Here is a 24,134-nt window from a genome sequence, read left to right as displayed (position 1 = left end):
CTTTTGCCTAGTTCAGATGTGCTCCTTACATGTCTGTGTACCTGTTAGTAACTCACATACATTCAAAAGTTGTTAAAATTTGACACATTGCAGAGCTTTGGACTCTGTTGACTCTTAAGCCAGTCACACTAAATGCTTAAATTGTTTTGGGCATCAGAAGTCCCAGAAAGACTTGACAAACCTGCTATAGCTGACAGACAGCGCAGAGATGGTCTCCTGATTTCTGCAGTATAATCTGCAGGCAGTGCTTGCTGGAATGGACAGTTTGCCTGATGCAGTATGGGTGTAATCACCCTCCTCTTTTTTTTTGTCTCAGGAAAGCTGCTAAAAGCTAATACCAGTTGCTGCACTTTTTGGGAAGTAACAGACAACATTCAAACTCAAACACAGGAAAGTTTTGTTCATAACTGTACTTGCAGGTTCTTCATGTCCAGTAAAAGCACTATTAATATTACATTCTGAAAAGTTGCAGGACCAGTTTATGCCCTGCATAAAGCAATCTCAAAGGACCAAACTATTTTATTACTGTTAGTGAATTTCACTCATGTCTGTTTTCCAATTTGCCAAAACAATTTGCAAAAGGTAAAGGCACAATACAGCAGTGATTGTGACTCACTTCAGTTTATTGGTTGTGTGGTGCATACAAAACAACTCATTTGGGGTGTCCTCATGAGATCATTTCAGAATTATCATCCTTGGTTAGCTTGAAACAGAAAAATTTTCAAGTGGTACAAGGAATTTTTTTATAAGACTTATCTCTGTTATCTCTTTTTCTCCTAGTATTTGATGAGCATTGTTGATGGGGTTGTACAATAGTGTTCTTGTGACTTGCAGCTGTGTTTTTCAAATGAATATTTGTCTTGGATTCTCCATGGAATCTCTCAGCAGCTTTTATTGATGTTTCTTGTAAATGTTAAACACTACATCAATTCTTTGACTTTCTACACCATCATGTACTGCTGATAACCAGGTACTTGTTAACTTTGTTTATTCTTTGGATCACACTCATTCCATCAGTGACAGATGGCCTGCTGTGGTTTCAGTGTGATTTGCATTCCACACAGTCCCTCTACCAAAGTTGCCTGCTTTCTTCTTCAGAGTGATCTATCCTGTCTTGTCAGTGGGTAATGAATAAGGCATACTGAGTATGCCTGCTTGGAGCAACACATTTTTAAAAAAATTTTGTTGTTGTTACATCCTTATCTGTTTTGAACATTACTATTAAGAGATCCTTGCTGTTCCTGCTCTTCTTTGATGATTCTTTGGTGAAAGAAAAAACTCTTTCTCTCTGTAAGTCCATTAATGAAATTTCTTTATGAAACAATCACTCTTAACATGATTAAAAAATGCAGGGCTGCTTACCTACTTTATGTGCTTTTAGGAGGTCATCAATACCATCTGGCAGGACTGGCTGATAAGCTGACAAAATCATTATTGATTGGCTTTATCTTAAGAATTTCAAGCAAGTCTTCAATACTTGGCCTTTTAGAAGTCTAATCATCTGTACTTGTTCAGTATTCACTCAGATACATACTCTGTTCTGGAGATCCTTGGCTGTTTTGTGTCTCTCAGCTATTTTTTACTAATATTTTGATGGTCAGCAGCAAGACGGTATTCAGCTACAAACAAAATCTCTTTGAACTAAATTGACTTGAAACTAAATCCCTTTAACCCCCTGCAGTCTGGAAGGCTGAGTGGAGTTCTTCAGCTGAGCTGATGTAATGGAAAGCAGGAAGGTCCTGCTGTCCATTCCCTTAAGCAGTCAGTGTTTTTTATTTAACCATATTCATTTCACATTTGCAAGGAGTTGAATTGTCTACCCATTTACCTTTCAGAAATGGCTCCTCATGAGGTCAGGAAAGCACTGTGGCTGGTACAGGGAGGAGTAGCAGCAGACAGTCATAGTCCAGAAAGAAGAGAGCAGGACAATGCCTTTGGTAGCAGTCACATTAGAGCCATACAGCTACAGCAGGAAACTATACCTTGAAAGTGTGCTTTTTTTATTGTTAACTTAAGATGTTCTAATTCTGTGCTGCTTATCTTCCCCTAGTCCCACATTCCCAACTCCTTCCTTATTTTGGCTCCAGCAGTTCTGTGGTGAGTTGAATCAACCTGGCTGCTGATCAACACTTTGCTTACCTGAGAACTCATAATTTCTGTGTGTGTGTTAATTTTCAGGTGGATCTGACTCACCCTTTGGTTGCATGATTACTAGAACTGATGCAAGGCAAGAAATGGAAATACCTGTAGAGGAGGGGCCAAAATCTTTTTTTCCAGCTGGAAATCAGTCTTAGATCAGTTTGAGTCAGTCATGGGGCTGTAGTCAAACAAATTCTTAATGCTGAAACTGCTGTCAGAAGAAACAGTCCTGCCTCCCTGCCCAGTGAATACAATCCTTCCTAGCCCTGTGCCACCTCCATCTGATATTGATCTGGTTCCTCATGCAACACAGCTGGCTGCATGGCTGCAGGATGATCAGAACAATGGGGTGAATGATTTGATAACCAGTTTTTCAGGTTCACACCTCAGGCCAACTCCCAGGCCTGGCTCTGCCTGAAGCAGGTTGGAGGCTGTTGCAGGGCTGGAGGGATGGAGGCGCCATCTCCATCAGGGCACCTGAGCTTGGCATGAAGTGTCAAAGTACAGCTGCACACCTGGATTTGCTGTCTCTGCACTGACAGACTCTCACAGCAGGAACCTCACCAGGCTCCAGGCACTGGCAAGTCCCCTGTGGGCAAACGAGCCAGTGGAGATGGCCAGGGCTGTGGTGCCTCCCTGTGATGTGAGTGGGGGCTCTCACCTGGGAGCCATTGCCTGAAAACCAGCGCTGCACATGGACACCTCCTGATTATCTGGCACTTCCAGCAGCAGGGGCCACCTCACCCCACGCTGTGCTGGCACTGATGCCCACATACCAGGGTGGCAGGGCCCTGTGGGTGCACAAAGCCCCTGCTCATGACCTCCTCCTCTCTCCTATCCCCAGAGCAGCTGCCCGTGGAGCCACCATGCTGGGTGACCCTGCTGAGGCCACTCCTGCAGCCCTGGGTCCAGTTCTGGGCTCTGCAGCACAAGGGAGACGCGGAGCTCCTGGGTTGGGTACAGTGGAAGGCTACAAAAATGATTGAAGGACTGGAGCATCTCTCCTAGGAGGAATGGCTGAGGAGCTGGGCCTGTCCTGCCTTGAGAAAAGCTGACTGAGAGGAGACCTCATCAATGTGTATAAATATCTAAAGGAGGGCTGTCAGAGGATAGAGCCAGGCCCTTCTCGCTGGTGCCATGGGCAGAAACTGATGCACAGAACTTGCACACGAACATGAGGAAGAACTTCTTTACTGTGCAGTGACCGTGCACTGGGACAGGTTGCGCAGAGAGGGAGTGGAGTCCCGCTCACTACAGACGTCCAGGAGCGCTCCGGCGGCAGTGCTGCTCTCCGGGACGGCCCTGCGGAGCAGGGAGGCCGAGCGCGGGGACCCTACGGTGTCCCCGGCCGGGCCCCTCGGGCACGCCGCCCCTCCCGCCCCAGGCCGCACCTCCCGCCCCGGGCCCCGCCCCAGCACCAAGCCACGCCCCTTTCCACGCCCCCCAGGCGCGCGGGCCCGGCGCGCGCGCAGTCGCGCGGTAAACAGGCCCCGCCGGCCCCGCCTCCTCGTGTCGCCCCCGCGCGCAGGGGCCGCGCGCGCGCCGGCGGCTGCGCAGTGTCAGCACATCCGGGCACTGGGGCAGGATGAGCGCTCCTTTCCAAGATGGCGGCGGAGGGAGGTGGGAAGGAGATGAACGAGATTAAGACCCAGTTCACCACCCGGGAGGGGCTGTACAAGCTGCTGAGCCACTCGGAGTACAGCCGGCCTAACCGCGTGCCCTTCAACTCGCAGGGCTCCAACCCCGTCCGCGTCTCCTTCGTCAACGTCAACGACCAGAGCGGCAACGGGGACCGGCTCTGCTTCAATGTGGGCCGGGAGCTCTACTTCTACATCTACAAGGGGGTCCGCAAGGTACCGGGGCTCCCCCGCCGGGATGGGGCGGGGACTGGCGGGGGCTCCGCGCCGCCCGCCCGCCGGGGTGCGGGAGCCCCGGGGCCGCGCCGGGGGCGGGGGAGCGAGGCCGGGCCGCCCCTCCCTCGCTGTGCCCCCTCCCCCGGCCGCGGGGCCGGCGCTCCTCGGCTCCGGCCGAGCTCCCGGTTAACCGGGTAGCGCCTGGGGAGGGGGAGAGCAGGCCTGGGGCGAGGGCGGTGTGAGGGCATCGGCGCCGGGTCGGTGCTCGGGGCTGCTCCAGATACGGTGTCACCGGCGGGAGTTGTGTGTGTGTTGTGTGTGTGTGGGCCCTGTGCAGGGATGCGATCGCTTGGGCCCTCCTTGTGCGGGAATGAGGGTTGGCTTTCCCTCCCTGGGCCTCCTTCACCTGCTGCTTCAGGTCAGAATTTGCTGGGCACACTAATGCCTGTTGTGATTATGGTGGTGTCAAATCCCTGCTTCCAGGATCTTCCTAGCTTTGGTTGCATGGCTGAAGCATTCCGTGCAGCTTTAGGCCTTTGTTATGACTTAGAAGTGTGGGTTGGTTTTAGAATTGTTTCTAAATGGGAGCGGTGCAGTGAGATGAGTCTTAAATATCAGATAATTGACAGAGAGAAAGTCGCTTTTGCAGGAAAGTAAGATTGATGTGCTTGAGAGAGAGACTCCTTGCTTGTCATTATAGGATGCAGGTCAGTGCATGCTTTTGATCTCTCAGGTCACTATATTTATGAACATACCCTTGATTTTATGGGATTCAGAGAACAATTCGGAATTTGCCGTGCTAGGTGAACACATGTCACTCCTCAGAGATGTAAACACAGATCTAATGAATCTCAGCTTTCTGTTTTGTTTCACATAGTGGGTGTTCGTTATTTTACATGCTCGGGTCTCAGCTGCCATCATGTGAGTACCTTGAAATCTTCCTGCTTTTAGCTCACCATTCAGCATGGGATGGTGGCACAGAGAGCTAGAGACTCACAGGAGGCTGTGCAGGAAGCTCGTGGATGAGCAGGGGATTATGCCTGGATCTGCTGTGTCCTGGGTAGTGCCCCCAGCACTCCTACTTTCTGTAAAATGTCGGCACAGCAGGAGTTTAAAGTCTATGTGGTTGTTTGTTGACTGTGACCTAACAGATCTGATATGTTTTGTATAATTTTATGTGAAAGTGTGTCTGTATGTATTTAGTTTCACTCTTTAATGAATTTTAATAATCTATGTATGTTTCAAAGAGTACTTGGACAATGGCCTCTTCAAGCATACAAGGAGTATTTAGTATCAGACAGTATTTCCTGCTTACAACCAGTTGCTGTCTTTACAAGGTATCCTGAGGAGCAATATCTCTGAAAATCTGTATCCTAAATTGTTGCCGTGTTTGGGTCTAGCTATGTTTGTTTTTTCCATGCAAAGTAGCTGCAGAGTTCTCTCCCTCAGCTCACAGAGCAGGCCTTTATGTAGTTTAGTAATGGTACATGTGATTCTTGCAAGTTCTCTTAGTCATCTCTTGCCACACTTCTGAGAAATAAAAATCTAAAGGCTGCAACGTTGTCCACAATAAGGAATGAAATAATTACATCAAATTACAAAAGTCTTCTTGAGCTGGGTATTTGGATATCTTTTTAGATGCTAAAAGCTACTGCTATGGTATACAATAACTGAGAAATTTGAGTTTGTGAACTCAGGAGGCATTTATACCTGGGACAGTGTGAAACACTTTTTTCTCTGAATAGAGTGAAACACACACATTATTAGTACAGAATTAATCTCAATGACCTTTTACAGTATTAACTATGTAAAATAATACTGTATATTCTATATGTATAATACTTTAGTAAAATGCACCTAAAGAAAGAGCTGAAATAGATTGACTCAGTCTAAGGAAAGCGCTTTAAATGAAATGGGACGATGGTCTGGCTTAAATCTGCAGTATTTGCTGCTTTGGAATTTATTTTGGAACTTCAGTTGGAAGTAACTGTTTTGTCTGTGTACAAAAGTGAAACAGGAACAGGCTGACAGCCTGTCAACTTATCATGTGAACTTTTCAGAATCAAAAGTTCTATCTTGTAGCTATCAGAAAGGGGAGAGAGCTATTGTTACCTAAATGGACAGGATGTAATTCTGCCTTAAACTGGGCAGACTAGGACATTCTGTGTTCCTTCCTGTTCCTGGGAGCAGGATGGGGAGAGGGATTTGATCTGTTTAAGACCAACCTATTTGTGCTCCTTGGCATAATGCAGGTGCCGATAACTTCAGTTTTAGCTGTTAGTTCATAATTATTTATGTATCCCTTAAAAATTTTCCCTGATTACTTTAAGATCATGATTTTCATTCTGGCTAAGTCATATTGGAGTATTGAGTTGAATTTAATGAAGCTGTGCTGTGTGAATATATCAGCTCACCATGATTTTGTCTTTTTATTTTTTCTTTTTTTCCCTTTTTTTAAAAAATATTTTTAAGACTTGTTTTCTTGATGGGAAAATGCTATATTTTTCCCAAAATGAGTGAAAGAATCACCAGGACTGTATTTTGAGTGACCATGTCTGTCAGGTACTGAGATAATTCTTGCATCAGTAATCCTTTGCAGATCAGTACACATTAAGGAAGAGCAACACTTAAGCCATGAATGACACTTAAGAATAAATAACCTAATATTTAAGCAAAGATACCACTTGGAAGGATATTTCTTGACATCCATAATGCTAATCTTTCTTCTTTTAGTTTCCCTTAAGTCCTAAATGCTTTGTGTCTGCTATATCTGGTTTGTAAGTCACCTTTTTACATGAACTGCTGATGTGTGTGTTGTTTTAGGAGATTTAACTTACATAAAGAAAAATGTTTCCAGGTAACCTTGATCCTTCCAAGGCACTTGGTGGAGAAGTTACATCTGGCATCCAGGACAGTGGTGTGGAGATTTGTCTCTCTACCAAACCCTTAGGATTGGAGTACAAATAGACAGAATTTTGGACAGCATTTGAGGCTGTCTCTAGAGACTTTTCAAAGCAAAAAGGTACTTTCTCCCAACTTTGTTCTTCACCTATTTAAGAAGAATAATAAAAACATTATTAAAAAACCCTGATTTTTATAAAATAATGAAACGTTGCAGCTGTCTTTGTGTTTATAAAGCAATGCAGACTTCCAGAAAACTCCTGTTTTCTGATTTGGATCCACTAAAAAAAAAAAAAAAAAGACACAGACCTGTAGTTTAGTAAGAAGTTAAACTGTGACAGAATGAGATGTGGTTGGTTTACTTAGATAAGTATGTAATTGTTCTTAACTGCACTGAGTGTCAATGGACTTTCCCTTTCAGTCCTCCTTTACTTTGGCTTTCAGGTTAGATGTGTGCAGTGATCTCTTATTAACCAGAAAGGGAAAATTTTCCTTTACTCACCTGATCTAGTGAGAGCTGTAAATGATGGACTGGCAGTGTAGGATCCTCTTGGCAGTGTGCTCCATCTCCTTGTCTTTGGCAGTGCTCAGCCTCTGGTTGAGCTAGTACAGCTTGCTAAACCAGCAGCAAAAAGTACTTGCAGTTTTTCTGGGCAGATTTCCTCTTGATTTGGCGAGTTGAATGGTGTCATCTTGGGGTTGATGAGTACAGTGACAGCAAGGAAAGGGTTGGAGGGGCTCAGCCCCCTTCGGTGGCCTGGACTGTCTGCTGGGATCCACTGCCTTGGAGACCTCTCCTGAGTAAAGCCTCTGCTTCAGCCTTAAGTCAGTTCTGGAATGATCTGTTCCTGAGGGATTGTTGACTCGATGTTGACTAAGAGACTTATAGGTGTTAAAGGAAGCTTTTCCTGTTATTTTAGGCATTTCCCTCTTCATGGAGTGAGATTATTACGTAATAATTCAAAAATTGTTCAAGTTATGATGCTCTAGTGTTCTTGTTGGGTTGCTTTTTCCTATAGCCCCTAACCAGGAGTGAGGGCTGTTACTTGATTTTTGTTTATAAGACAGTCTTGAAGAACTTAAATATGGTTTGTGGCTAGCTTTGCAAAATGATTTATTAGTTGATTCATTAGGCTGGAAAAGAGGGTGCTATATCATCTTCCTTGCCTTAGGAATGACTGACAAGGCAAGGCTTTCCAGCCTGCTGCTGACATTAACTACCAAGTCCTTTTCCCTTCCTGCTAGAAAGCTTGTGCATTTTCCTTATAGAAGTTGTGTGTGTGATGAAACTTGTAAAAGTTTCTGGGCAGGTTCATCTGCAGCTGTCATTGCAATGCAGGTACACATTAGCAATAGTGTTGCATGGTGCACAGTCTTAATTTTTACGTAATATATCGGCAGGTTATGAAACTTGAATGTACAGTTTAGCTTATTACAGGACAGAAAACCTTTTAATTCTGGCTATATACTCTTTGGTAATGTGTGGCAGACTTTCTTAACATTGGCTGTTTCATTTTTTTGAAATCACCTTGTTGCAAGAAGAGGCTTTGCCTTTAGTTTGACTTTTTTTCTTGCAGCTATTTAAAGCAGCAGTCTGTTAATAACTTTGGAATATTACAATATGTTGCAGTAGTGTTGGATTAGAAGCATACATAAGTGATAAGCACAGGTTGCTGGAGCCATGTAGGGCAGAATTTGTTGACTGTCTTTTTAAGCTTTACTTGAGCAAGTGTCTTGGAAATGATATTTGTACTAGGATGAAAATCATCTCATATCTCAACTTCTTTTATTGAGAGTTGGCATACTGGTAGTGCCTGCTTATCGGTGAAAAGACTGATGTATAGGATTCCTTCCTTTGCAGTTCTCAAAATTACTTTTTTGTGTCTGGCTTGATTTGTTGTGCAGTTGAAGAGTGTTATCCTTGGTGGTGACTTTCATTCTATAGACTGTTCACCTGGGAACTTGTTGCAGTGACAGAATGGTAATGGATGACATTTGTCACTGTGCTTAATATATTGCTCTGAGAAGAGCAGTGTCAGGCAGTTCTAGGTTGGAAGCTGGGATGTGTGGAGAAAACCATCACATTTTCTCAAGATGTGGTAGGAATGTGAATTTGTATTACTGTGTGCTTATACTGATCACTAAGTGTGGCAGGCCTCTGAAAACCATGCACATTTTAAAACCATAAATGAGCTATAAAAGTGCTGAGGTTTGTAAGGATCTTGGAAGATACAGTAGGTCTGAAGCAGAGGGAAGTATATCCACATCTTAGTGACTGGTTCTTATACTTGCAGTAATGAGAATTCCACAGTTTCCTTCAATAATGATTTTTGGTGTTGTCTTTCTTCTTCCTCCAATATCTGACTAAACTTCTCCTTCAGGGAAAAAAGAGAAAGCAAACCAGGCTGAATGCAGTTATTTGGTGTGGACATAAAGGACAGTTGACTATTGCCTTTGGCTTTTGCATATTTAAAAACTTGTTAATTTGTCCACTCAATTTTCCTAAGGTAAATAAATCCAGCTCTTAAATCGTTCTTCTCAGATCATGAGCTCCAAATGCTTAATTGTTCTCCTCTGTTGGCTTCTGTTGTCTTTTATTAGTGGTACTTAAACTAGACCTAGACCCAGTGCTTGCTCTGTGACTTCAGTACAGAGCAAGGGAGAATTGTTGCTTGCTGTGTCTGTGTCTGTCTTCTAATATTCTTGCTAACATATTGAATAGTGTTGACATTTTTGAATCCTCATAGTGATGACTCACTTGGATTGTTTCTTATCATATTGCTGCTTTTCTCCATTTTTATCCATGCCTTGATTTTTGTGGATGTTTATAAATGCCATGTAGCATTTTCATTGAATTTTGTTCTATTAAGATTATTAGAGTGGTTTTATTTCCAGTTCTGTGCTGCATAATGCAACAAATCCTTCCAGTCTTGATATTACTCACAAATTTGATTTGTACTCTCATCTATTAATGAAAATCCCTCATAGAACTTAAAATCCATCTGTTGGATTTGCTGCTGATGTTTCACATTTCTCAGGTGTGTTAGATGTGACTCTATTCTGTCTCTCTTTAAAAAGGTGTTGTAGATTTCTTTTTTCAAGAAATCCCTTTAATTCCTGCTGAGTTTTTTTCTTCTCTTTGTGTTGGATAGTTGTTATACTGGGACTGGACTAGCCAGTCTCATGGAGGTATTGTGGCTAGGTCAGCAATACTTTACCTCTTGATCTGTGGTTGTGAAGGTATTTGAGAGCCTCTTGGAAATTTGTTTCAGGTGTTTAATGGGTGGATCTATTTACCACTTTGAGTTTTGTGATGCTATTCCTAATTCTAGCAGTACTGGGGATTGACAGACATGTTACAAAGTACTCCTGTAATCTTTCCTGAAGGATAGAATTTTTAGTGATGCCTTTTTTTTCAACAACACTGCTGAAGGAAACGGTGAAGAGTTAATGTAGATTACAGATGTGTAGGTAGCTTTCAGTGTTTAATTTTGTTACGAGGCTTCTACAGAGCAGCTAGGACTGGCTAGAGTAAGATAAAAAGACTAAAAAGCTGCTTTAAAATGACAGTTACACTGTTAAATGTTTCTTGCTCTGGAGGAAGATGAAATATCTATGGTTGACAGAGCTTGCAAGATGATTTTTATGTAGGAAGTGATATTAGTCTGTAGTGCTTTTTCTTGTCCTAGTCTGTGCTTCAAGCCCATATCACAACTGTTTGACTTGAGTGGGCTCTTGCACTGTGCTGGCTGAAGGATTGCTCTCTGAGGTAAGAGTTCATTTGTCTGTGACTGCTTCTTTGGCTGGCCTGTTTGACAGTGAATGCTGGGCTGGGCTGGCCAGAGCCCCACATTGGGATGCAGTATTTTATAGGCAGTGAGTTTCTGTGTGTGTCTTGGGTTGGGTGTTTTTTGCCACAGCAGTTATAATTTTGGAGGTTTTTGTTTTGTATTGAAGTGCATTTGTGGTAATACTGCACTTAGTTGAATTCAGCTGGGGAAATTAATTTAGCGTAAAGCCAATAATTGTGGCACTTATTCTTTGCAAATTGATGAAATTTTAGTCATAATGCTTCACAGATGCAAAGAGGGGTCATTTGTAACAAATACTTCTGTGCCTGTGGAAAGTTTTATGGGGCAGCTTTGATATTTATAAAAGCGTTGTGCTACGTGCTTAAATTACAAGGAGTTTGCATTATACATCTGTGAGTCTGCAAAACACTTAAATAGTTAACTGTTAATAGTTAAAATGTACATTGAAGGTGCCTCAAACTCTAATTAAAGGCTGCCTAGACCCACCTCTGAGAGGATTGCCAGCCATAATTGTCTTGTTTGACATTCTAGAATCAAATTTAATGCCCTAGTTTGAAGTATTATTGCAGTTTTCTGGCTAAAGGGACCCATCTGAATTACTTTCTTGTGAAGGATGTGTACTGAAAGGCCACTTGCTGTCCAGTTGTCATGACTATGAGTTGACACACTTGGACAAATTATTATTTGAAAGTAGTGCCATTTAGTCCAAAATAATGCCTAATATCTCCATTATCTGTCCTCTTAGAAGGCATAAGGAAAAGAAACACTAACATTAAATGTGCTGTACTTTAAGTATTAATATTTGGTTGTGTCCTTCTGGGAAACAGTATTTTTTCTTCCTTACTCACTCCACTTTTAGGCCCAAGTGAATAGACAGCCCATTTTTTAGCATCTGCATCCCACCCATTTCTTGCCCCTTATATCTGGAGGCAGCTGCTGTTGCCTGTTTGGCTCCTGCTGAGCAGCTGTTGGTGCACTGGATGCAGCCCCCTGCTCTTTGTGGGCAGGACCACCAGCTGCTGCAATTGAAACCTTTCCAGTGGCAGTGTTGAACTTGCATTGGGATTTCTCGTGCCTTATTCAGTCCAGCTGTTCATAATGGAATGATAGATCTCTAATAGATACTTTCTGCAAATGGATTTCAGTTTTGGTTTACCAGATATATTTGTTCTTTAATTTCATGAGTTAATAATAATGTTTACATATGGCTGTGATGGTAAAAAAATATTTATTATTTCTTATTACTTTTTTTTAACTCCATGTGGGATTGGAAGGTGACTATATTAAGAAGTTGTTGGTTTAATAGTGTGTAATTTCTGTACTACTAGAGATTGTGAAGTGCTATGTCAGACAAAATACCTGTCTAAGCAAGAAATTTAGCTTAGGAGCATGCTGGTGTAGGGAGAAAACATAGCATGTTATGAACAAATGTCATTATCCCCAGTTTCCTAGTAATTAAAAAATATTTAGCAGAAGTTTTAGATATATTTTTTTTCAGAGAAATGGTATGATGTGAAAGTTGGAGAGGACTCAAGTTTATGGTTTTAATTCTCTCTTTCAGCTAAAGAAAGGGGGAGCAATGACAACAGGAGAGAGAATGGATACCAATATACATTGAACTGTGTGTTAAAACCCCACAAGTCTGGTGAAAGAAACAATTTGAACAATGCCTAAAGGACACTTTGGCCTGCTCAGGGCTACAGTGACAGGGATAGCTCTGTGAATCTCAATAACATAAATGTCTCCTTTTCCTAACTTACAAATGTAACCATAACAAATACAGAATCCTAAAAGTTGTAGTCTCATCCTATTTTAACTGTGGCAGCTTATTTTTAAGGATTTTTTGGTATGGTTCTTTTAAGACTTCTAGAAAGGTTTTGTGCAGGTTTTCTTGATATTTGAGGTGGGTATTAGAGCATGACTGTGATACATGTTTGAAGCTATCATTGAAGTGAAACTTTGGCACAAGTTGTAAAGAATTACTTTTGTTGTCTTGATTTTTCTGGTTTTCTATTGGCAACTGTCAGTAATATAGAAGAATAATTTTGCAATTTTTTTTACATACATTATTAAGATTTAAATTATAGTCTAAATGTTTGGATTTGCATATTTTAGTGGTTTGAATAGAAAATACTATTTCTTAACATCAACTTAAATCTGTATTGTGAAGCCATAGGTGAAGACTTAGTGTGCATTTTTCTTCAGATTTTTGTCTTTCCTACAGAATACAGTTTGATTTCATTTTCAGACTTCATTTTTAAATGAAAGTATTTCTAAAGGTTGCTTTTCTTTAGCCTTTTTAGTAAGAGAGTGGGCCAGAGACCTTCAATAGCTACCTGTTTGCACTTAAGGTCTCAAGAGGGTTTGTCTTTAAATACTAATTTTTGAGGGCAGGAATAGCTGCATGATTAGGCAATACCACTTTTGAAATTTGATATCATCTACTGCCAAATGCTGTATTTCTTACCTGGTTTGCAGCCCATTTTGCATTGTCATTTTGAGTCAATTTGAATTATTATTTACTGTCCATAAATAACTAAATAATATTTTTTTAAAATGTGCCTGATCAGTGTGATATATTGATCCAGGAGGTTTTTTCCCAAAGAAGAATTTCAGAAATACAGGGTGCAGCTTGTAAAAGTGAGATGCTTGTATTGACTAGAGAATTATTGCTATTTAATAGCATGAGCTGTATATCTCAACAGGTGACTTCAGGAAATGTCTTGCTGTTCCTTCAGTGTGAACTTGTGCTCCCTCCCCTCTGAAGGCAACTGTCCAGTTTCATTCACATCAGTTTAACACAGGGGACGGCCTCTCCTGCCTTCAGCTGTGCAACTGTGGTCCCTTGTACAGAATAACTTCTGTCTGTGTGTCATGAGCTGTTTGCTGACACCTACAGAGTTTTAAGATGCTGTTCCAGGTGATGTTTCTGACCTAAGAGCGTTGGCAGAATAGCTTCTGTGCCAATGAAGTGACTGTTCAAGTGTAGTTCTGTGTTTTAGCCAAAATGCTGCCTCTGTAAATTCTCTAGATGGAACTGGGATAGTTAAGCGTGGGCACATGTTAGCACTTCTAAATCAGAAAGATGGGGCAAACGACTGTTCTAAAGAACTCAAACAAATGCCCAGGTTAAGATGCTTTTAGTGATGCTCAAGGTGATCCATACTTCTCATTTTTACAGTGACAGAGTACTGGTTACCAATGGGCTGCAGCAGTCCAGTGGCAGCTTGCTCAGTGCTCTGTGTGCTGCACTCTGAGGTCTCTGTTCCCTGTGAGCAACAGGGAACACCTTGTACTGGCTTGGCCAGGCTCTGGGGGGCTTCTGTGAGAAGCCCAGGATGGACCTGCTGCTGGCCAAGGCTGAGCCCATCAGGGATGGTAGTAACACCTCTGTGATAATATATTTAAGGAGAGAAAAGTTATTGTGCAGATGTATTTGCAGCCAGAGAGGAGCAGGGTGGGAACATGTGAGAGGATCAGCTCTGCAGACACCAAGGTCACTGCAGAAGGAGGGGCAGGAGGTGCTCCAGGTGTCAGAGCTGAGATTCCCCTGTGAGAACCATGGTGGGACAGGCTGTGCTCCTGCAGCCCATGGAGGCCCACAGGGATGCAGGGATCCCCTGAACCCTTGGAGCAGACCCACATCAGAGCAGGTGGATCCCTGAGAGGAGGCTGTGAACCTGCAGGAGGCCCAGGCTGCAGCAAGTTCCTGGCAGGGACCTGTGGACCCATGGAGGGAGGAGCCCATGTGGAGCAGGTAGGACTTGGGACTCTGCTGGAGTAGGCTGTGCCTGAAGGACTCGGATAGGAAAGGATCATGGAGAACTCTGTCCTGTGGGAGGGACCCCACCCTGCAGCAGGGGAAGGACTTCTCTCTCTGAGCACTGTGATGAACTGACTGCAGCCCCCATTCCCTGTCTCCCTGTGCTCCTGGGGAGGAGGTACAGCTAGGAAGAGGGGAGGAGTGGGGAGAAGGTAGTTTTAAGGTTTGTTTTTACTTCTCATTATCCTGCTCTGATTTTCTTAGTAATAAATTCAGTTAATTTCCCCAAGGTCAAGTCCGTTTTGCCCATGATGATAATAAGTGAGTGATCTCTTCCAGTCCTTAGCTCATGAACCTTTCACTATTTTGTTTTCTCCTCTGTCCAGCTGGGGAGGGTACTGATAGGACATCTTTGGTGGGTGTTGGCATCCAGCCAGGGTCAACTCACCACACACCTTCTGCAAAAACATGTTGGGCTGGCATTGATCTGGTTAATGTGTGTATTGTGTTTTGTTAGTCCTAAACTGATGGAAGCATTGTGTGTACATAGGAGGGAGTCAGAGGGGAATGCTGGTAGGATCAGGGCCTGGAGAAGCCCAGTCTTAGGAGCCTAGAAGCAGCTTTTGCTGTGCTTTCTCTTCACTCATCTGGGAACCTTTTCTTCATTTCTATCTCCCCTGTTTAGTAGGTATCTTGCAGTATGGCTTTGCCGTGCAGATTGATACAAAGGAGAGTTTAGATTTGGAAAGTGTGTGAACATCAGTGGTGGTTAAAGGTGTGATTATTTTTGACAGCAGAGATCCCTGGTGTGCCTGGTATCAGTCTGCCCATATCAGTGGGTGGGATGATCCAAGAGCTGGGCTGTGTGGGGTGTCCTCACAGTCTCCTGGGAGAACCTTTAGCAAAACGCCTGCCCTGTGGGCACTCCGTGGGCAGCACTGTGTCTGTGAGGTCTCTTGGCGACAATGGACAGTCTGATCACTCCCTCCTACACTTGAGACAGAAATCACCCTGAGGAAAGAGACAGTGTTGTGTGACCATTTGGTATGTGGAATACTTTTAGCCCTTTGATAGTAATTTTTAAAGAAAATTATTAATGGCAGGCAAAAGGTTGTGGGTTTTTTCACATAATATCTATACCAGTGAAACTGCCAACACTTATTATTACTTAAAATATCTTAATACTTTGCTTACTTTAAAAGAAATATTTTTATTGAGAAAGCAAGTGCCTGAATGGAACATATTGCCTTTTGTTCTAAAAATTCTGAAGGAGGATTCTGCTTTTCAGACTGGGTGATATCCTAGAACTTGTACACATGGGGTTGTGGGAAATCAGAGTTCACTATATTTGTTTTAGGGATTTGGATTTGATACTTGTTTGCTAGTAGCTGTGTTTGTTTTGCAACACTTTTCATCTTATTGGGCTGGATTGTAATGAAATGTCTTCGGCCCCAGAAGGAAGATGCATTGCAAATCAACAACTGCAGGCCACTAGTTAGAGCAAATATGTTATTTCATCTGTCTATTACTGTATCTGACCACAAAAAGCATAATCCAGTGGGCCTCATCCTGGTTTTGGAGCACAGGTTATACATTTGTGCAGTATTTTATTCACCTAACTTCTATGGGACTGTTCTGGTGCTCTTAGGATGAGAGCCAGCTCCATCTTATTTTTAGTACTAAAGTAATTAGGGCTTTGTTCTAGTAATATTTTCTTAACATGCTGCAACATGATGGAATTATTGATAAAAACTCTATCAAAAATGTCCAGCATTCCTGTAGGACTTGCAAAATCCAACAGTAGCCAGAAGAGACATAATTCAGACTTGCTGGACAGATGTGACACTGTCCCATTTGACTTTTATTGAGCTTTGTAATGAAAAATTATAAATTGATTAGCAATTAACTGCTACAGTGAAATAAGTTTCTATAGCAACAGGGCAATGCAGGGTACAATTATTCAGACTGCTTTCCTTACCAGATAATTTTTTCTTCCAAGCACTGAGTTTACATTGTTGGACTAAAACATTGTTTTATTATAGCAACGGATAATCCTCAGCTTTTGCTGCTCTTGCCTTTTAATTTTTTTTTTCCTTCATAAAGAAATAAATTTTCCTCTTATGAGCTGGAAAAGAAATGGAAGAAACTTTCTGAGATGGCAGTGTTGTAGACGGGTGGAAACTCAACCTGCAACTATTTGCCTGTATGTTACTAGTATAATGAATGGAGTTATATTGAATATATTGTTATGCAGTATGAATTCCTATTTCACGAAACTAAACCTGGTCTAATTTAATAACAATGGTGATCATATAATAGCTTGCAAATTTCAAGTAAATAAATTTAGATAAGTTGTAATGCTCATTCCCTGAATCAGCCAGATGTGGGGTTTTTTTTATTTGTTATTTTTGTGTTTAAAGTCTCTGTATTTGTTTTTTGGTTTCAATACTTCTGAATACCTTTAAATAGAGGAATATTCTACTTTAATCTTCACTCTTAAAATCGGAAAACATTAGGATTTTGTCATGGGACTGCAGGTGTTTTGGGTTTTTTTGCCGTAGAACACACTCATAAAGCCAACTTTTAAGTGTTACTATATTTTGATCTTTTTAAAGTTAGAGGAGATGAAATTTTAACAACTTAAGTGATGAAGCTACAGCAGTCTTGTTTTTTTAACAGGACTCTTAGTTTTGTGTTAAGTATTTTAAATACACTTCAGATGTCTGATCGCATGGAAGAAAAACCAAAAGCAGTTTTTGCTTTTGTCAGTCAGCCTCAATGTTTGCTGTTGTGTTGCTCAAGTGCATTTTTCCAGTATTGTAACAAAACCATACCATTGTTTTAGAAAAGAAAAAAAGTAGGATTCAAAGGTAAAGTGAAAGTACTGGCTTTGAATGAACACTGGTCCAACAGGTCGGGTAACTTTTGTGTGTGTGCATGGGGAGGAGGTGATCAGCTCAGAGATGATGATGCCATTCAGTCATGCAATGTTTCCAGTTTGTTCCATGTTTTGGGTGCCATCTAAAAGCAGTCTGCCAGCTCTAATTTAAATAAGTGTTGCCTTTAACAGGTATGATTTTTTAACCAGTTTTGCTTGCAGAGCTGAGCCAATTTAAACAATTTCCTAGTGAAAGTAACTTACTAAGTGTTTAATAAATATTGCAACTGAGTGTGTGAACCAAATGAGAACAGCTGCTGAATTGTGCCAGAATGTGTGGTTTGACTTGGAATCCATTTGATATTTACATACCTATTTTCCACATTTTAATTTGTTTTGTACATCTAGTACATGTATTCTTATCTCTGTTAAGCTCATCTGAATTATGCCTCACTCAGTGTTAAAAAAGGTGAGAAAGACTGATTATAAGTGTAGGCAAGAGTGTGACTAGACTGTAGGAGGAAATAAAGGGATCCACTGGAGAATAAGGAGCAAGAAGGAGATCGGAAAGGTAACTATTACTTTTTTACTTTAGAGCTATGAATCTCTTTTAAGGTACTAAGAGAACTAGAATTATAGTTGGCTAAGCATAAATATTAAGTGAGACTTGCAGAACTTAATTATGAAGTGTAGTTAAGGAAAGAAATAATTGTTACAGTACACTTCACTTTCTCAGTTCCTCAAAAGTGAAGAGACTAAAAATGTGTGTTTCAATGCCTTCCAGCCTTTACAGAAGGTGATGTGTTCTTCACATAGCTTGTGACAGTCCATAAGTAGTATTCCAGCACAAACTTTATTTAGTGCCTGTGAATATTTGGAATGCTCTGTGCTATTCTGAAATCAGTTGCTTTTTAATTCACTCTATTCCTAACAGTGAAAATTTCTGCTGAAAACCTTCTGACTGCCTTTGGCTGAGTGACTGGCAGGTATTTTTGCAAGACTTATCCTGGATTGTATTCACATAGAGAAAAACATGCAGGAGTGCAATTCAACACACACCCCACCACAACAACAACAACAACAACAAATCCCCTTTCAGTTTTAGCTTTTGTAATTCTTACATTGTAGACTTCTTTGTTAGAGATTCTTTTTTGTTTTGCTGAAAGTAAAATGTCTCCCTGTGGTGGGGAAACATTAATGTATAAGGTGTATATATAGCCAGCTTTATTTGAAGTTCAGGCACTCAGCCTTTGTAGTGTAACACTTTGGTAGTAAAGGAGAGTTGTAACTTACTAAGTTCATGTCCTTGAATGAAGTGGAAATTCAGTTCCCTATATAAGATATTAAAATTGAGGGAATTTTAGAACTTGGAAATTCTGTTACAAAATATTGAGAGAATTAAAAGCTAAGTTCTTTATATCTGAGACAACCATTGGAAGAGACCTTCAAGTTGAGGTCTTCTAGGAGTGGTTTTGGAAATAATTGGTGACACTGATACAGAGAAGCAAGAGCAAGTACACAGTGCCCATAATGACTTTGGGACACATCACTGGTTCATAATCAGAATTTCTTTATAAGGAGAAACAAGCTGATACCACAGCCATAGATGAAGTGAAAATTCATTGAAGAAATCCATAGGGAATTTTTGCTTCAGCAATAAAACTTTGAGAAGATGATACACAGAGTGTAGTGTTGATTCCAAGCTGAGCCAGCTTGTGATACAGCTGTTGAAGGCTGAAGGACATAAATGCAATTCAGAGATGTATCAAACGAGGTTTAAAATAGAAATAAAGAAGGTCTTTAGTGCCATTATACTAGGCATTGAGAAGATGGCTTTAATATTGCAAGAAATTCTGGTTGCTTGTGTTGAAGGTGATTTTTAACTCCTGCTACTAAAAGAGGATGGAGTCTAATGTAAAACTGGAGAAAGAGGTGTGTGATTTTAATTTTCTGAGCACAATAATAAGTCACTAAATACGGTTTTTGTCACACTATAAGAAGAGAGGAAAGAAGGGAGAGAATAAATAATACAAAACCTTCCCTGGATGTATGAAACATTACCAGATCTTCCACAAATCCCAATCATGCAAAATCTACTATTAATTTGGAATTATCCTGCTTTTTGACTAGCCCTGCTGTAACCAGTTACTAATAGTTGAACTGCAGAATGAAAATACTGTGACCCTAAGGGAAGTACAGAATAGGCTTTAACAAGAGGCAGAATGTTTTCCCCAGAAGCTTCTTAGGGCTGAGCCAGATGAACAGAGTGAATGAAGGCAATTTATTTTTAGTGATACAAATCCCACTCTCTGTGTGGTACCCAGTGAGGCCACCTTACTGGCTTTCAGATCAGGAGAGGAAAGGACTGTAAGAGACTGAGGAGCTGCAGGCAGTAATGTTCAGTGAAAAAATGGATGTACAGCTCACTTGGCAGATATCATGGAAAGAGCAAGAGATTTTTAATGGTAACTAAATGGATGCTAGAGTATCTCAGTAGTTTTGTGGGGAAGCTTTAGGAGGGGATTTTGTATTTTGTGTATTTTTGGAGGTGGTTTTCTATATTCTGAGTCTCCATTTATACAACAGGCATGGAGGTCAGAACTATTTCATCCTGTCTTAAACCATGAGCAGAGTAAAGGATGAGATTTTAACTGGTGACCAGCCAGCTTTTTTTTTTTTTCTTTTTTTTTTAATCATATGGTGTATTGACACTGAAAAATATGAGCAGTAAGTCTGTTTTCTCAGGTTTTCCTAATATGTTTACTTACTTTTAAATAAAATTTTACTATGCTGAGGTATTTGGCAGGTTTTGTAGGAATTGGAAAAGATTCTTGTGCTTAAAACAGATGTTTTCTCATGATCCTGTGTTTGAGAGAAATGTTTGAAGAAAGATCTTTCTTCAAAATGGAAACTAAAAGAAGCAAGCAGCTGTGCTTTGGCTTTGCCCTGTTAGTGTTAGTCCTGGAACTTCAAGTTAGGCAGTTGCCTGGCCCCTCTTGCACTGGGACAGAGCAGTTTTCCACCAGGGAAACAAGCTCTAATGCAGAAAACAGTCTTTCCCATTCAGATGTACTCCTGGAGCAAATTCTCCTTTCGGACATGAATGCAAACTCTTCTTAGAGAGGGGAGAAGATAGAGTCAGAGACTGCTGTTCTAATGTAGTTAGTTCCTTATAAATCGAGTGTACTCCTCTCCTCCCATCTGAGTGCATTCTCTTTATCTGGTAGCTTTTCACTTGCATCTTTGGCAAAGAAGTTTCATTACTACCCTGCCATTTTAAACAACAGCAAAAATCCTTTGAGGTTTGTGATACAAGGTGGGTCTCCAGTATGAGAATGGCTGCTTCACTCTTTGGAGTGCTTAAGGATGTTAATGTATCTTGATCAATATGCAATGCTAAACAGTTAAATGGAATTTCAAGTAGAGGCTCAGGCTGCTTGGTTACCATGGCAAACACAGTAGGAAATTCATGCCAAAGTTTGGAAACAAAGATACGCAAAAGAAAACTTGTAAACTGAAATAATCACTTTGGAGAGCCGATATACTTGTTTATAATTTATTAGAGTCTGCTTCCCAAAGAATACAGTTTTAAAATCCTATTTTATTAAGCAGATCTTAATTGCCAGTCCAGAGTTTTGCACAAAGGAGGCAATATTCACAAGCAGGGAAGAGTGACATTCTTTGTTGGCTTGCCCTCTAACTGTAAGGGCATTGAATGAATAGAGTAGCCTCTTGGAGACAGAGGAATTGAATTACTTAAGTACTGTAATCAAGGTTGACATATTTTCAGTGTGCAGTGCCTTGTTTCACAGATGATTCAGTCTTGTCTCTCTAAAATTTGTCTGTGTTAATGATTATATGTATGTTAGATCACATACGTATGCTGTGTAAATATAAATATATGATCTTTGTGTATTTCATGGTTTGTCTATCTTCCTGATTGCATATATATCCTTTAATTACTTGTGTATATTAAAGATCTTGCCATATTTAATTCACTTTCCCACAGTTGTTTGTCTTAAGGCTTGCTACCTGTAACCAAGGTCTTTATGTGAGTATTTTAATGTGGTGATTTTCAGTTTGATAGGTTCCCTGTGTAATCAGCTTACTGTGAACACAGTATTTGGTATTGTAGTCCTGTCAGGATGTTGTGGCAAATCTGATCCTTTTGCATGTGACTTGCTGTACAGTTTTCCATAGGTGTGGTCACATGCAAATCATGCAGTTATTTTTCTCTTTCTGAATGTAAACTAGTATGTATATTTCCGTGTATCTTCTCCAAAGTCTCATCCCCCAAAGGGAAGCTGTTACACAGAAAGCCAGTCTGTGGCTTGAGGGAGACACTACTTTTAAAGATTTTCTGAAGATCAAGGTTAGAGCTGGTGTTGGGCACTGTGATCAGGAGCACCTACCCTAACATGTGACTCTACCTCATCACTTTATGCATTGCATAACATGGATTGGAGATTATGGTAGGCAGTTGGAGGCTCAGGGAAAGCAGTTTAGGTTATTACTGAGAAACTATGATGAATTTGCCTCTGTCTTTATAACACTTGGTCTCTTGGGAAGGGAGGCTTGCTGTTGTTATAACTGGGAAGTAGTGTTACTGGAATGTGAAATGTTGGAGGTGATGGAACAAACAGTTTATGAAATGGTGTTCAGGAGTTCTGAACAGTTGTGAACAGTAACTTCTATATTGAATTACAGGTTAGTCTGCTTTTTGCTGACCTCTTTAAAAAGGACTTACTGAGCACTTTTTAATTAAAACAAAAGTGGAACGTGAAAACATCTGGAAGATTATACTAGGGCTTAATGCAAAGGAAAGTAAGAATTTAGAAGCCACAGGAAGAGAAGAATTGTGCCACTGATTAGCCACAGTAAATAAAATGTCTCATCCCACTAAGTTTAACATGGTAATTTATAGTTATGTGGTATTTCTAACTTCAGGAGAAGAAGTGAAAGGGGAAGAGCAGCAGAAGTTGAAGATTCACTGGTTTGACTGAGTAACGGGCCAGAGGCAGCTGTGAGAAACCTGGGAGGTGCAGTTAGGATACTTGAGTGAGCAGCAATATGTGTTCCCACTAATCTCTTGGTGGCACACAGTGGAGGAAAATACTTGAGTCAGTTTGGAGCTACTACACAAGAAGAGTGGATTGATATTGGTGATTGCCTTAACTGATTAGTACTTGAGTTCTAACAAATATTTATTTCTTTAAGAAATGGAATGGAGAAGAATATTAGAAACAAGAATTGAATAAATCATACAGCAATGTATAAATCAGTAAGTCCATTTCTTCTTATAGGTCTATAAAAATGTATTATTACATAGATATTCAGAGAAGTGGTGAAAATTGTGGCATCTGGAAACTTTTATGTAAATACTGAGGATAGGACTAGCTTACTCTAGTAATCAGTATGAGTGCTGTGTATATGAGGAATATTAGACATCATTGTCTCTTCTTGGGAACAAGGTGGTGTTCAGTAAAATCAGAGTGGAACAAAATTCAGAAATTACACTTTTTTTTCCACATATTAACTCATCAGGATACCTTGCTTCGGTAATATAAGTGAATAATGAACAGGAAGTGGGAGTTAAAATCTGGCAATTTTTTCAATTCCATACAGTAGTTAATGCAAAAAAAAAAATCCTGTAAGTGTTATTGAACTTCCATATTTGCATTATAAATGACTTTGTGAAAGAAATCTAGGATGGACAATAATCCATTAATGCATCTGACTTCATGAGGTAACTTCTGGAACATATATCTGCCCACTGTTGAAGAAATGGTACTGGAGTAAAAAGTCCTTGCAAAAAAGTCCAGTGTGGAGTCCATGATTCTAAAGTATGTCTGTGCTATGACTTAAATTGGTGTCTTAATTGTTAAGCCAATGAGGAGGAAACCAGTGTAAAAATGTGACCTGTCACCCATGGTTTATAAATACCCCGAGAGATCATTATTTTGAACTTAAAACTGCACAGTGAGATCTCTTTCTTACATATGTTCTTAAAAAGAGCTGAGTAGGGGGAGAAGAGGAGGAAGGTGTCTGCATCACATGCACAACATCCGTGATTCTGAATCAGGGTTCTGCTGGAGAGGTTTTTATCCAGCAGCCTAAGTTACAGTAGAGCCAAAGTTCTGCAGACCAGGCACTGGGAAGAGACAATAATGCTGATATCAGAGCTTCTTCTCCCTTCTTCCTAATAAAAAAAAAGGCAAGTAATTGCTTAAACCAAAATAGAACATCTAATTCAGTTCATGTCTGTTGGGAATGTGTGATACAGTGACTTTATTCTGAGTTGTTTAATTAGCCTGTTTACAGATTTAGTGTGACCACACGCAGAACACTGGAGTCACAGTCTCAATTTCTATCTGAGTTGATCATGTCATTAACTGGCATCCACGATGAGGGGAACTTTGCAAAAGGAACTGTGGAATACCTTTTGTTAGCTCTTCTTCAGCATGGGTCTCTGAGGGATTGTTTAGAGGCTCGAGAGAAGTTAAAGCTCATGTATTCTTTTTGTCTCATAGTAAAGCACTGTTGTGCAAAGTGTGTAATTCAAGTGCTTTTAGTGAGCAAAGGGAGCTGGTTTACTTCTGCAGGTGTAATAAAAAATTGACTTTGTTCAATATGGAGAAACAAACACCTTTTGAAAAGTTAGAGTGTCCTGTCACTTGCCTGAAGTTTTAGTGGTTTGATTATAGTGCAGCTGAAGATGCTGGAGTTGCTTGGAGTGCTTCTGGTCAACTCTGTGGAGTGGGCAGGCTGTTGGGTTTCTCTTGGAGATG

At 40.8% G+C, this 24,134-nt stretch overlaps 1 protein-coding gene across 19 annotated transcripts in view; it reads left to right on the top strand.

Moving 5' to 3' along the window:
* The first annotated feature begins 3,630 nt into the window (after positions 1-3,630).
* Positions 3,631-24,134, top strand: part of WDR20 (WD repeat domain 20) — a 45,931-nt gene continuing 25,427 nt past the window's right edge. For 8 of the 19 annotated variants that reach the window (XR_011679116.1, XR_011679115.1, XR_011679114.1 and 5 more), the window contains exon 1: positions 3,664-3,992. Coding sequence is in view for 10 of the 19 variants with exons in the window: in XM_071426427.1 (XP_071282528.1) it covers positions 3,744-3,992 (249 nt within the window). In the remaining 9 variants the exon portion in view is untranslated. Of the gene's footprint in view, positions 3,993-4,259; positions 4,411-6,849; positions 7,015-24,134 lie in introns of those variants that run through there. The other 11 variants (XR_011679111.1, XR_011679110.1, XM_071426426.1 and 8 more) reach the window with 5 other exon arrangements.

The sequence above is a fragment of the Agelaius tricolor genome, unplaced genomic scaffold, assembly GCF_023055355.1.
Source record: "Agelaius tricolor isolate 1412-34295 unplaced genomic scaffold, bAgeTri1.0.p SCAF_5, whole genome shotgun sequence".
Lineage (NCBI taxonomy): Eukaryota > Metazoa > Chordata > Aves > Passeriformes > Icteridae > Agelaius > Agelaius tricolor.
The sequence above is the reverse complement of the archived record's forward strand: the minus strand, read 5'-3'. Positions and strand labels throughout refer to the sequence as shown.